General features: G+C 49.9%; 1 protein-coding gene across 4 annotated transcripts in view; it reads left to right on the plus strand.

Moving 5' to 3' along the window:
- RAD54L2 (RAD54 like 2) overlaps positions 1-14,372 on the plus strand; it is a 94,078-nt gene that overhangs the window by 63,406 nt on the left and 16,300 nt on the right. For all 4 annotated transcript variants that reach the window (XM_075939463.1, XM_075939462.1, XM_075939464.1 and 1 more), the window contains 9 exons: positions 4,099-4,297; positions 5,907-6,046; positions 7,068-7,202; positions 7,537-7,769; positions 8,392-8,574; positions 8,878-9,011; positions 11,248-11,444; positions 12,381-12,723; positions 13,579-13,756. In XM_075939463.1, coding sequence (XP_075795578.1) covers positions 4,099-4,297; positions 5,907-6,046; positions 7,068-7,202; positions 7,537-7,769; positions 8,392-8,574; positions 8,878-9,011; positions 11,248-11,444; positions 12,381-12,723; positions 13,579-13,756 — 1,742 coding nt within the window. The remainder of the gene's footprint in view (positions 1-4,098; positions 4,298-5,906; positions 6,047-7,067; positions 7,203-7,536; positions 7,770-8,391; positions 8,575-8,877; positions 9,012-11,247; positions 11,445-12,380; positions 12,724-13,578; positions 13,757-14,372) is intronic.

The raw sequence follows: 14,372 nt of genomic DNA on the forward strand, positions 1-14,372 counted from the left end.
CTGCCAGTTTATTTGCAAGGATAAACGTTGCACTAGCACAGTTCTGTAGTGGAGACTGCGCTTGTTTGGGCGGATTGACACAACCAATGTAAGTTACAACACAATTGTCTGCTGAGGGTTCAAGAACCATTTTGATCTGTAGTGCAGGGCGTATTCAAGGCCCAAGTACAGAACAGGGTCAAGGCCCTGTCTGCGTCCTAAACTGGAGCCATGTTGTAACCAGGTCCCTTGACTCGCTTGTTAGTGTAGACAGGCTGTTCTCTGTCCACACTGGCCTTTACCTGGACAGTTGGTCACATAGTTTATAATTTTTGTTAATGGAGGTGATGGCACTCAGGATGCCTAGTCACGAAATGGGAGCTCTTTGTGCCAGGTGCCATACAAACACACAACAAAAAGATGGTCCTTGTCCTAAAGGGTTTACGGTGTACTTGGCTCCAAATACGGTTTGTGGCAACACACAGCACATTGGATACATGGCTGTTGAAGCTAAACCTGGTTCATCCTGGCCAGCGCATGACCGTCGTCCTGTGCCTGGGTTGTAACACTGTTGGGTAGTTACGTCCCTGGACTATGCAAACGCAGCCAGTTTGGCTGGTGGGCCTTCTTCCAGCACCCTGGGTGGATAGGGCTAGCCAGTGTGCAGTGCACATGGCTGAGGCAGTATGGGATACATGCCCAGACTTTCCCCCGGGGCACTGGCTGCGTAAGCATGGTTAGGCAGCTGTGGATGTGCAAACGTGGTTGACAAATTGTTACAGTGTGGAAAAAGCTGCTCACTGTAGCCCTGTCGGATTAGCAGGTCAGTCGAAGGTGGAGAGGCAGACTGCTACTGGGACGTTCCCTCACACCGTCTGCCACAACAAGCAAAGTGCTACCAAGGCGGGACTGGTGGTCGGCATCTGCTGTAGGGAATCTAATAAAACTAAACCCCACGGGGTCTAATGTCAGCTCGGCTGCGAGAGCCTCTCGGAGGTGTCGCCTGGACGAGGCCTGGTATCTTCTCGTGCTTTAAACGTGTGCGAAGCCTGCCCAAGCAGCTTTACTAAACATCGTGGTAAAATGCACTAGGGATGGGAATGGTTAACCCTGACCAGGTGATGCTTACCGGTTCTGGTTCATGGGGAGGTGAGCGGGGGGCTGAAGCAGCCTCCTCCCCCTGCAGCAGTCGTGGACTGCTTCAGCCCCATGGTGCCCACCAGTTAACTAACTACATGGAATTTTACATCCCTAAAACACACCCAGCCGTGGGAACATTGCTCCACCATGGCTCCCACTGGTTCTGACACCACTTCAGCTGAACCGGTGAGATTTTTCGTGGCGCCCCTATTATGGCCAAGACATTATTGTGGCAATGGGAATATATCGTGCATGTCGCCATTCTGAAGTCCTCATGTTAGAATTGTCTATGCAGGGCAAACAATCGTGTAACTCTTAGATTGAACAAGGTCCTAGCTTGCTCAGTCATGTTGTGTTCGAACAGGGACAAACCGTTTGATCAGGGTTGTATTCCCTATCCGCGCTCAGGTAAGAGGGGTTGGTTTTTAATTTTTGGCACCGCTGTGTCTCACCTACACTTAAACATGTGTTAAATAGGTTTGGAGCCAATACCAAAGAGGAAGGAAAAGTAAATATGCACAGAGACGGAAAGACAGATAGGGAAACATGGACTGGAGGCAGCTGCAGCCTTCTGCTGGGTCAACTCTGGATTGTGTTACTTGCCAGGTTTGCCTGCCAGGACCCTTTTCTGAGCTCTGCTGGAGAAAAGTCAGTGCAAAGGGACAGCCGGGTGCTGCATCAGTAAATCACCAGGTTGCAGAAGGAACGGACTTCATATTCCTCTCTTATTGTGCCCAGGGACTCAGGGTGGGATGGCAGCAGGGAAAACCAATGGCGTGTTGGCTCTGGGAAAGTTACTTGTTTAATGACTCATCCTGTAGAATGTGGTCACGTTGCTGCAGTTGCTGCTTTCCTCTGCCCTATTTTATCCAATCGTTTGATCTAGTTATATAATTGTGAGCCAAGACACGGCAGTGACAAAGAATTGGGAGTAATGTGACCCAATGACATTTTTAGTGCAAATGGCAGAGCTCTTATCTTTCTGAGCAGTAATTTCGCCCTGCAAATGAGCAGGACGCCTGCTGCATGTGCCTGTGTGTTTAAGGAGGCCTGTGGTAGCAGCGGATTGTAAATCCATGTTGATGCTAGAAAACCTGCCAGCTTCCTAACACGGAGATCAATTTGTCCATGTCTACATTTGTAGCAAACCAGGTTCCGTGTTCAGCACAAGCTCAGCTGTGCCTTTGGTGGCACCTATTACTGATAACCGTTCTTCTAGCATAGACAAGGCATAGTGATTCAGTTGTGCATAGAAAATGGCCCATTCTGAGTCCCCGTTCTGGCTGTGACTCAAGATGTGTTGCGTTCAGAAGTCCTGCTTTAGTTTGTGTTTAGACTGGGGGCATATGCCAGTAGTTCTGGGAGATCTCCACTGAATGAATCTGCCGAGCTGAGCTTGCAGTGCTGTTAACCATCTCATCTAGCAAGATGCTGTTCTTGGGACACCCACTTGGAGGGGGAGAAATCAGTGGTGAAACTAATGTGAATGGCGTGTTAATATGGCAGCCTCTAGTGGCAGCTGTGTGCATGACGGGGGACTCGACTGTCCTAAGATTCTGGGGCCACTGAACACATTGCTTGTGGGTGGACCTTTTCCTCTTCCTTGCTGCGCCCAGCCTTTCCCCGTCCTTGTCTGTTTCAAAGGCAGCCTGTGCCCAGTCACTGTCCTCCTTTAGCTCTTGTGTAGGACGAGCAGAGTTGACACTGAGATGGGATCCAAGTTCTCTCTGTCTCTGTCTCTGTCTCTGTCTCTCTCGCTCTCGCTCTCGCTCTCGCTCTCTCTCTCTCTGCTGTTAATATTGGGCAGCAGGTTTTGTGGAATGGTGGCTCCCTTTTATGAAGCTTGTTGGAATGTCCCTGCCGGAGGTTGCACTGAAGGCCACAAGTATAATGGGGTTCAAAAAAGAATTTGATAAATTAAGCCCAGTTGGTCAGGGACGCAGCTCCATGCTCTGGGTGACGCTCAGCCTCGGCCTGATGGGGGGACCGGGTGATGGGATGGATCACCTGATAATTGCCCTGTGCTGCTCATTCCCTCTGAAACATCACACTGGGCACTGTTGGAAGGATGCTGGGCTAGGTAGACCATGGGTCTGACCCAGTGTGGCTGCTCTTATGCCCTTATAGCCCTTCCTACCATGTAGCCTACACTAGGGATGTAAAAATGCCTTTAAAATTGTAACCGTGTAACGGCTCACATTTCCTAGCGGTTACACGCAGTAGGGGCTCTGCTGTATAAAACCTAACTAAGATTTATACTGCAGAGCTGGCAGCAAAGCCTCTTTGGGGTCGGGTCCGGGTGGCTATCGGCTCGGCTCCCGGAGAGACTTCGCTGTGGGCTCTGCAGCTTACTCCTGGAGAGTCAGTGTATAGTCTGGGGGTGGGGGCGGCCAGGTCCTCCAGGGAGAGGGGCTGCTCTGGGTGGGCCCTGCATGGCCCCTGCCTGAGGCATGCGGGGACTTGCTCCAGCCCCTACTGGTTAACTTTTTACATCCCTGTCCTATGCACGTTGACTTTTAGCTGCATCTAGACTTGTAGGTTGCCCTCATTCAGTATCAACGGGAAGCCTTCCTCTGCTCAAACCACTCCAGACAGAGGAGAGAGAGTTAGGAGTTGAGTGCCTCTCCCAATCACTCCTAATTCTGGCCCCTAAAAGATCTCAGGCCAGAAAACACTGGATGTGAGTGAGACTGTTCACTTCATTTTCATGGGAGGACCCTACAATTTTTTCCTCTTGTGTCTCTGTTTGTAATGGTGTGGCCACTTTCCCTGGCCCTAGAACCCTAACGCTGTCCTCCATAGCATCACGGCGGGCCCCCGGAGCGGCAGGGAGATGTCAATTGACAGGTTTGACCCTCAAAGACATATGCAAGTATGACCCCGGAGAGGGATGAATGATTCCGGTGGATCTTTCAGCTCAGAGTGGGGCTGGCAGCGTGGGACGGTAGTTTGCAGCGTGCTGTCGCCCTGTCGTTTCAGACCAGCGTCCGGAAGATGTGTTCAACAGCGACCGTGTTCAGCACGGCGAGGATGGAGACTGGCAACGCTCTACTTCAACTACCTCATCTCAGAGTGAGCGGGCAGAGCGACGCTTACAGAACCAGCATAAGAGCCTGGCCTCTGAGGACACCAAAAAGAAGAGGGCTCAGAAACCTTCTCACATGAGGAGGAACATAAGGTGGGCATCAGAGAGATGGGAAGGGTCCCGCGGTCTTACTAGGGAAACGTGGGGTCTCTTGGTTTGAATGTGAATTGCTGCTAGACTTTGGCCACCAGCAAAGTAGGCAATTTCTGTTCTGAAAACCAAAGTGGGGGAGGCGTGGAGGCAAGTGAACCACTGGGGATCTCAGAAGAGCAATGCGCTCAGCTGGGCAGCGGCAAATACAGGAAATCAGCAAAACAATTGATCTCTAAGTATAAAAGTTGACCCTCAGTTCCACCCTTACGTTCTAGTCAATATCATGGGTTCAGGTGTGTCTGTGAGCTACAAGAGCTGCTGATACTGTCCATAGCCTGAAATAAACCCTTTTCCTGCGCTCCTGTAGTTGTTTGTTTGCAAGAAAGCCCAGGTCCTAGCCAGGGACTATAAAGTTGCCATTTCTCCTTCTTTTAGCAATTTAAGAGGAATGGGGTTTGTTTGCTTTTAAGGGTCCCTGCTATCACAGGCAGGATGTAGGGCTGCTAGAAGTTTGCATTAACATTTATTTACAGGGAACCAGATGGCTCAGGAGAGTCCTAATGGAGTATGGAGCCTTGTACCAGCTGATGGTAGTTTGATGCCCCTTTTGTGAAAAGAATTGGGGGCCTAGATCTGGTTCACATGGCAATTGGTAGCCTCTTTGGCAGCCTTACCCAAAGGCACGATGGCTCGTTGGGTCCTGCATACCAAGATAGCGCCTTACTCCTAGAGGAGGAGGGTCTTACATTTGAGGGCGAGGGTGAATTGGCAAGGCAGGGTCGCAAAGCCTTTGACTGCCACTGAGCAGATGGCCCATTTTCTGGAGAGAGGAATTGTCTCCAGAGCAGCAAATCCAACACCTTTCACGTTAATCTGAAAGGGAAAAACGGACTCTTTCCAAACTCGTGGGATTGCCTGTAAAGCGGTGTATGTAATAAGGATGTACAGTCCCCGTTAATTGCGTAAACCTTAGGAGTCAGCAGCCGCATGCATGTGGGGGAGAGGTGGCTCCTGCCTCCCCCACCTCATGCTGGGCAGCCGGCTTCAGCTTCTGGCCCTTCTGAGTATGTGGGGGGGGGGGACAGCTGAGCTGGCTCCTGACTCCAGTGAGGCTGGAGCAACCCTCTGCTAACGGCAAACTGCGGGAGGGGCGGGTACTCAGGTACCTGACTAAGTGATGCTTACCGGGTACCAGTTAAGTGGTTACCCATTCACATCCCTACTATGTAAGATTTGGAAGGCATGTGAAGTCATGGTGCCCAGAAAGACCAGGAGAACAGGGCAGTGACTGGAAAGTATTGGTTTCCTTGTTCTGTTAAAGGCTTTTGTGTGGACTGATGCTTTGTCATCTAACACATTTCCTTTTGCCTGATGGTGTGTCATTGCTGGCTGGCTGTAGACTCTAATACCATAGAAACAAATAACGTACATCCTCTCTGCTGCTCGCAGCAAGATCCTTTCCAGTGAATTGTTCCCAGGCATGTCAGCATAGACACACCCTTGTCCCCTCACCTTTTCCATCCAGCCAGCACTTTGCTCCCTGTTGTTTAGGAGAGTCTGTGTCTGGGTGTGATGTAATAACGTGGCTTGTGTTTGCCCCTGTGCTCAGAAAGCTGCTGCGGGAGGACCAGCTCGAGGCTGTGACAAAAGCGGCCCAGCTAGAAGAGTTGGAGAGGAGGAAACGGCTGGAGCAGCAGCGAAAGGACTATCCGGTGGCCATCCCCACTGTACCGCTAGAGTTCCTTCCAGGTAATCAGCGAGGGGCATTCACTGATGCAAGTTTTGAGGGTCGGCGCTAAAGAAGAGAAGAAAGTTGTACTCTCCCATGCCCCACACGCATCTGCCTTTTGAGACGTCCCACCCAAACGTCATTCTGCTTAGGTGGGGCAAGTCTTCACAGTGGGGCCATTGCTCTTCTGGCCTTTGTGTTGACCGGCAGTGAAATAATGGACAGTGCATTTAATAAACAAGTATAATTAGTGTTCAGAGTTAGCACTGCCCTTTGGAATGAAGGAGGCTGTTCATATCTCTGAGCTATTTTCCAGACTGTCTGCAGATACCTGGAGACCACACTGTGTTGGTTACACTCTAGTCATACTTTTAAAATGTTCTTGACAAATGTAAAGACTTGAGAGTTATTTGCCCAAAGGGAAAGCTTAAATCCTGGACCACAAGATCGCAGTTCTGGGAAAAGGTGGCCTCTTTCAGCCCTGAGCACTTGTACTTTCTCTGCAGGATGTAGCATCAAGTAAGAAAGGGAGTTTTTCCCCCTTGTGTGGCCCAGCGTGGTTAAAAGATGACCTTGGGTTTCTCAGCCTTTGGGACGCTCTGGGCTTCAGAGACTCAGTGAAGAATATACTCCAGACGTGGCTTGTAACAGGGAGCTACCCAACAGTGAGTGCAGCGTGTTTAGAGAGAATCATCAAGGCCATTGAGGTGGGGAAAAGGGAAGTGAAATACCCACTAAGTTGAGACTTAACCGTAGGTAAAACAGCAAGAGTCGATTATGGAGCATCCTAGGACTAATTAGTTGAGCTCATCTGCGGAAGTGGGTTTTGCCCACGACAGCTCATGCTACGATCTATATTTTTGTGAGTCTCTAAGGTGCCACGGGTCAACTCGGTGCTCTCAAAGTTACAGACTGAACAGCGACCCCGCTGAGACTAGCTACAGCGAGTGCAGAAGAGCATGTTGACTTGATTCCAAACAGTGTTGCCTCTTTCCTGCTGATTAGTAGTGTTTCTTACTCTTGTTTACTGTTTTTGTGTAGAGGAAATAGTTTTAAGAACAGCGGATGCCACTCAGCTTCCTCCTCAGGTCCTAGCTGAGGAAGTGATCTGCTTGGATAGCACCAGCAGTGGCAGTGAAGATGACGCAAAAGGAATACTGCATGGCATTAAAGATGGTAAGGCTCACAGCCAACTTCTCTCACCTCCCTGTGTCTCTCCCAAATGGTCCCATTTATCCACAAAGCCATGTCTGTCTCCAGATTGTACGCATCTAAAGGCAGTCTGTATAAAATTGCTGTGCCAATTCCAGTAATCCCACTCCCAAATTGCCCTTACTTAACCTTTCCCACGTGAGGCGAAGCTGCCCTCGCCAAGCACTGGCTACCAACTGTATCTGAATGTTCAACTCTGCATTTGCAATGGGTTTTTGAGTCCTGTGTTGACAAGGGGACTCCTGTTTGCAAGCCTGGCGGACAGCTGACACCCCTTCCACCTCTGGCTGTTTGACAGAAGTGATCGAACTGAGTTCAGGAGAGGATGAGGCCCTCCAGATTGTGGAGAGCAGCGACTCTGCCAACGAGGGGGAGGACGATGGCACGGAAGAGAGCAGCGGCTCTCATGTGAATGACGCCTTAAATCAGCTGGATCCTCTGGGGCAGGTCATTGTCAACATCAACCATCCACCAAATGAAGAGGACATTTTCCTGGCTCCGCAGCTTGCCCGGGCAGTGAAGCCTCACCAGGTACAGGAGTTCTGGGGCCAGTAGTAATACCCCTCCCTTGTCCCAGGAGCTGGATTCCACGCTGGGGCCTCACGGGGGCTGGTGGTTTGTCATAGCGATGATATTGGCAGAGCTGCCACCCTGAAGATTGTGGTCAGGCTTAGTGGCAGTGGCTGGTGCAGAGTTAAATGGGGGAGAGACATTAAACGAGGCCCCTAGCTTCATAGGTCGTTGGCTGTTGTTACATGATGAGCAGATCCTGGCACGTCAGTCTTCGAGCCTGTGCTGTTGCCATGTCAGAATACGTAGAGAGAAGAATATTGTCGTGTGTATAACTGCGCTGCCTGAATCACATCCCTTCAAGTGTCAAGTGTGTAGAATGGTGAGATTCCCGAACGATATCCTGGAAAGTTTTGCAAACTAGGCATGACGACAGTTGGCATGATATTGATAGAGATTTTTTCCTCCGCCTCTTGCTTGGATGAGCAATATTTTAACAAATTAATTAAGTCCTTGTGGCTGAAAAGACCGCAATAGATCTCTCATTTCCCCATATACCTTATAAACTCTTGCAGTGTCGATGTCTTCCCCGTTTTGTTGTTTTCCACCACTTCTTTGGCAACTCTTCCACTGTTTTCTCTAGATCGGCGGAATCCGCTTCCTGTACGATAACCTGGTGGAGTCCCTGGAGAGGTTTAAAAGCAGCAGCGGGTTTGGGTGCATCTTGGCCCATAGCATGGGGCTGGGCAAGACCATCCAGGTCATCTCTTTCTTGGACGTGCTTTTCCGGCACACAGAGGCAAAGACTGTCCTTGCCATTGTCCCTGTGAGTAGCTTGTATGAAGCTGTCAGGCCCACCAGTGTGGCTGTCTTTTTTTTTTTTATAGCTATGGGGGCGGGGAGGATTGGTACCTTGTACTCTAGCAAAAGCCCTCCCATAACCTCGCTGCCATTCGCCTGCTTTCGTTCCTCCCCTCTTTGAGATGGTGCATCATGGTTCATTCTAGCTGCGGCCAGCTGCATGTGATTCCGCGGCCTGTTTAGCTTTGCATTCTCAGTGCTAGGGACTGAATTTGGATATCTGAAGAATACATACTCAGTCCTTGGGGTGCATTTTTTCCCCTCACAGGTGAACACGCTCCAGAACTGGCTAGCAGAATTCAACATGTGGCTCCCCGCGCCCGAAACGCTTCCTGCTGACTATAACCCGAAAGAAATTCAGCCACGCTTCTTCAAAGTCCATATCCTGAATGATGAACACAAGTAGGTGCCATGGGTTCCCCCTCGGAGCAACTAGTCTGCTTCTCGGGCAGCTGTAGGATCCGCATGTCTGTCGCACGTCCGCAGGCTGATCAGCTGATCTCATTCCATGCTCTGCCCTTTTACTTTCTCTCCCTCTGCACAGATGCAGAATATGCCCTTGTGGGAGGATTTCAGTACATGGAAAATGTGCATCTTTTTGTGAGGGGTTAGATTTCTCTTACCCCTTTTTTATGCCCTTCTCTGCCAAGGTAGTTAAGACCAAAGCAGACTGTGAAGAGCTTCAAAAAGATCTCCCCAAACTAAGTGATTGGGCAACAAAATCGCAAATGAAATTTAATGTGGATAAATGTAAAGTAATGTACATTGGGAAAAATAACCCCAACTACACATATAATATGATGGGGGCTAATTTAGCTGCAGCTAATCAGGAAAGAGATCTTCGAGTCATCATGGATAGTTCTCTGAAGACGCCCATGCAGGGTGCAGCGGCAGTCAAAAAAGCAAACAGGATGTTAGGAATCATTAAAAAAGGGATAGAGAATAAGACGGAGAATATCTTATTGCCCTCATATAAATCTATGGTACACCTACATCTGGAATACTCCGTACAGATGTGGTCTCCTCGTCTCAAAAAAGATATACTGGCATTAGAAAAGGTTCAGAGAAGGACAACTAAAATGATGAGGGGTTTGGAACGGGTCCCATATGAGGAGAGATTAAAGAGACTGGGACTTTTCAGCTTAGAAAAGAGGTGACTAAGGGGGGATATGATAGAAGTATATAAAATCATGAGTGATGTGGAGAAAGTGAATAAGGAAAAGTTATTTTACTTGTTCCCGTAATATAAGAACTAGGGGCCACCAAATAAAACTAATGGGCAGCAGGTTTAAAACAAATAAAAGGAAGTTCTTCTTCACACAGCGCATAGACAATCTGTGGAACTCCTTGCCTGAGGAGGCTGTGAAGGCTAGGACTATAACAGGGTGTAAAAGAGAACTAGATAAATTCATGGAGGTTAAGTCCATCAATGGCTATTAGCCAGGATGGGTAAGGAATGGTGTCCCCAGACTCTGTTTGTCAGAGAGTGGAGATGGATGGCAGGAGAGAGATCGCTGGATCATTACCTGTTTGATTCACTCCTTCTGGGGCACCTGGCATTGGCCACTGTGGCCAAAGGGCCGGATGGACCTTTGGTCTGACCCAGTATGGCCATTCTTATGTTCAAGGTTATCAACTTACCACCACATGGGAAAACTCCTCAAACTCCCGATCTGATGCTGGGTGCGCATTGGTCAGTGTGGGGCCTGCATTGCTTCCTCCACCCTTTAGAAGCCAGTCATATGATTCCTCGGCCGTTATGCACGATTGCTTGCTTAGGAAGTCACGTGATTCCTCGGCCCTTCTGCGCGATTGCACACTTAGTGTTGGCTTTTCTGGGAATTGTCACGTTCCTCTCTGATTCCTCCTTTGAACTTTTATGCAGTTTTGCTGTGCCTGCGGGATTCTAGACGAGTTAGCATCCCTAGGCAGAGTGCAGTCCTTGACACTGTACGCAGAGTGTATTCTTGGCAGCTGCAGCGCTGCACAGTCCTTTTGTTGCACACCGTCTGGTGGAATTTATATCACTCTCCAGGCACTCGAACACGCTTGCTCCCTGAAGCCCTCCCCTCGTGAGAGGACCATCCGTCCTATTCATTTGACTTTCGTTGGAGCCTCTTGGGTGTATCTTATATTGAATGGGGGGGTTACAGTGCTCTGGTGTGTGGGAAAGCTGGAGGCGGCCAGCCTCTGATCTGAGCTTGTCCTTCATGCTGCTGGGAGGGAAAGGAAATAATTCTGCTACCTCTCGGATTGCTGGCTAGGTATGTGCTGTCAGTGGGCGAGTAGGACAGCCACACACACCAGCGCCCTTTGGAGAGGTCTCGTCCCTAACACTTCACAGAAGAGGAGTCCATTGTCCTGTGAAATATGATTTAGGGTTCAACACAGCAAACTTCACTCAGCACCTCCTGACCTCTAAGGGTTCCCCTTTCTCAGCCACGTTGCCCTCCGTACGCTGGAATCCTCTACCAGAGCTTCATGGGAAAGGGGTCAGTGCACGTGTCCGCTGGTCTGAGCTCATGCCAGCAAGCCTTTTGAGTTGGAGAGCAGGCCCTGTCCCTTAGCAGGAACCCTTTCCGCAGGTCCCTGTGTGCCCAAGGAAGAGGTCTCATGGCTTGTGCATTTGTTTGTCTAGGACGACGGCTGCCCGAGCGAAAGTGGTGACTGACTGGGTGACAGACGGTGGGGTGCTGCTGATGGGCTATGAGATGTACCGTCTCCTCTCGCTGAAGAAGTCCTTTGCCAGTGGAAGGAAAAAGAAAACAAAGAAACAAGCTGGCCCTGTCATTATCGACTTGGATGAGGAGGACCGGCAGCAGGAGCTTCTGAAAGGTGGGCGGGGAGACTTCCTGGGAAATACTTGCCTGTCTTGCAGCCGGGAGACTCTACTAATGCCAGCTGGCTCAATGAGCAAATGGTGACTGGGCAGCCGAGAACAGCTGCTTTGCACATACGCACCGATGTCAGAGGTGGTTACCATTAACCCCAGGACTGGATTTGCTGTCAGCTTACATGTGTGCAGATTCTAAATGAATGTCGGGCTAGCAAAAGGTGCAGGAGAGACTTGGCTACCAGCTGAAGTCCTCCAGTTTTTACACAGAGCAGGTGCAGAATGGTCCCCACCTATCAGCATCACTGCTGTGAAACAACCCTGTTCTGGAAGATTGGTCTTGGAATTAGAAAGGTGTCGGTATTCACTCAGTCCTCGAGCTCCCTGCTGAGGCCGCAAATAAAGGAAGCAACCTGTGTGCTGAGCTAGTGAAAGGACCACTAGGGACTAGGCAGACTCCCAATTCCCATGAAATGAACCTCAGATGACTCGGGTCTCTACCAACCCAGGCCAGATTGGAGCTGGTGGCTCAAGAGCCGGTTTCCAATTGCTAGAGCCATCTTGGTTTCTGGGCAAAAGTTAGAGAGCCAAGATGCGGGGAGGTCCTATCTTTTATTGGACCAGCTCCTGTGGGTGAGAGAGACATGCTTTCGAGCCACCACAGAGCTCTCCTTCAGGTCTCTGTCCTGATCTCTAGTCTCCTGCAGAAGAGCTGGGTGTAAGCTCCCACGGTCATCTCTCTGCCCAGTAGAAGTTTGCCCAGTACAAGATATTACCACTCCCACCTTGTCTCTCTCGTATCCAGGAACCGACGCGACACTGCAAACCAGAGATTGGTTTCGACTTTCGTAATTGCTCATTTTTTGTTCTGTTGAGCAAGCTGCCCTGTGAAGCAGGGCCACCAGCTGACCACGTAACTCCGTGTTCCTTTCCTGCAGGGATCGAGAAGGCTTTATCCCGCCCTGGCCCGGATGTAGTTATCTGTGATGAGGGACACCGGATTAAGAACTGCCATGCCAGCACATCCCAGGCCCTGAAGAACATCCGCTCCAGGCGGCGGGTGGTGCTGACGGGCTACCCGCTCCAGAACAACCTCATTGAGTACTGGTGCATGGTAGACTTTGTTCGGCCTGACTTCCTGGGCACCCGGCAGGAGTTCAGCAACATGTTCGAGCGCCCCATCCTGAATGGGCAGTGTATTGACAGCACGCCTCAGGATGTCCGTCTCATGAGGTACCGCAGCCACGTCCTGCATAGTCTGCTGGAGGGCTTTGTTCAGAGGTGAGTCCCCGTCAAGGGTGCCGCAATGTGGTCCGCACCGCCAGCTCCTTCGTCACAGTTAGCCACATGGATTGAGCAGTGTGTCTGTTACAGTGTATTCGTTACAGCTCCATCCAAGGAGCTGAAAGCATTTTACAGCCTGGGGTACCCTTACAGGAGAGGGGAGGCAGAAATCCTCCCCATTTTACAGATGAGGACCCAGAGGCACAGAAAGGGCAAGTGATGTGGCCTGTAGGATCCCTTGCCAAAGACAGAAATAGACACCTGACGTCTTAATTTCTAGTGCAGCATTTCAGTTGCAAATTTGTCCATCCTGATTTAGCACCATGGTTAGCTACACCTTCAGCAATGCATCTTACCATTGTCCTGGGGTGTTCTAACATTTGCTGTTTGCTAAGAGTTTACTGTACTTATTTGGCTTCAGTTGTAATGTGTCCTACATTAGAAACTCTCGTGACTGGAGTGCCTTCTCTTTGCCATCATCCAAAATCTTACCCTGATGGCTAGAGCCCTGTGCGGATACAAAATTTGTATCTGCAAAAATGAGCTGTGGATATCCACACTGACGTCTGTGGCTGCAGATACCCGCTTTATATCAGTAGGTATCTGCAAATCTGCACGGTTCTAGATACAAAATTTGCATCCCCATCCACGTCCCTGTCTGCAAAAATGAGCTGCGGCCTATCCGCATCCGCCTGCGGCTATGGCGTGCCTATCAGCATCCGCCTGCGGCTATGGCGTGCCTATCAGCATCCGCCTGCGGCTATGGCGCGGATATCTGTGTATTTGCAGGGCTCTACAGAGACACTAACCCTGAACAATCTTTCTCTCGTCGTTTCCCGATTGCCTCTGCAGGCGAGGCCATAATGTACTCAAGGCTCAGCTTCCCTACAAAGAAGAGCATGTTATCCTGGTGCGCCTATCCAAAATCCAGCGGGCTCTCTACACAGAGTTCATGAACCGGTTCCGGGATGCAGGCAACAGTGGCTGGCTGGGGCTGAACCCGCTTAAGGCTTTCTGCGTCTGTTGTAAGGTAGGTTTTGGCAAGAGGGTCACTCCTCCTGCAGCAAACAGGGAAAGGGCAGGGGTCTGTCATCGTGTTGGCAAGAGGTGGGATGTAGATACAGACAAGATACCTGAGCGCATCTTAAGCAGTAGTGTGCATGTTCCTGTGCATGGTGTAATCTAGTGTCCTCGGGGTATCACTATTCCCATGTTAAAGATGGGAAACTGAGTCATAAACAGTTAAATTGACCTGCCCAGATTTGGGAAAGAAGCCTGTGCCAGAGCCAGGAACTGCACTAGGATGATCCAAGGCCCAGCCTTTAACTGCAAGAAAATCCTTCATTTCTCAGAGTGCAAACAGCATTCTTCACATATGCATGTGTGTGTGTGTGTGTGTTTGTGGGTCTTCATTCATCAGTCACCAGACAGAGGAGCTTTAGATCATTAAACCTGGTAACATGTCTTGATCGGAACAGTTTGTACCTTGTGCTAAGACAGAATCACAGTTTCATTTTTGCTTGTTGACTGGAATCCTCCTAACTTTTGTAGCAGGCAAAGTTTCCATGCTGATCTACTACAGGGGACTTGAAAATATACAGCCAGAGTCCCTGGCATTAAACATTCTAATGCTGAGAGACTAGTTT

Source organism: Pelodiscus sinensis, chromosome 11 (genome assembly GCF_049634645.1).
Source record: "Pelodiscus sinensis isolate JC-2024 chromosome 11, ASM4963464v1, whole genome shotgun sequence".
NCBI classification, from domain to species: Eukaryota; Metazoa; Chordata; order Testudines; family Trionychidae; genus Pelodiscus; species Pelodiscus sinensis.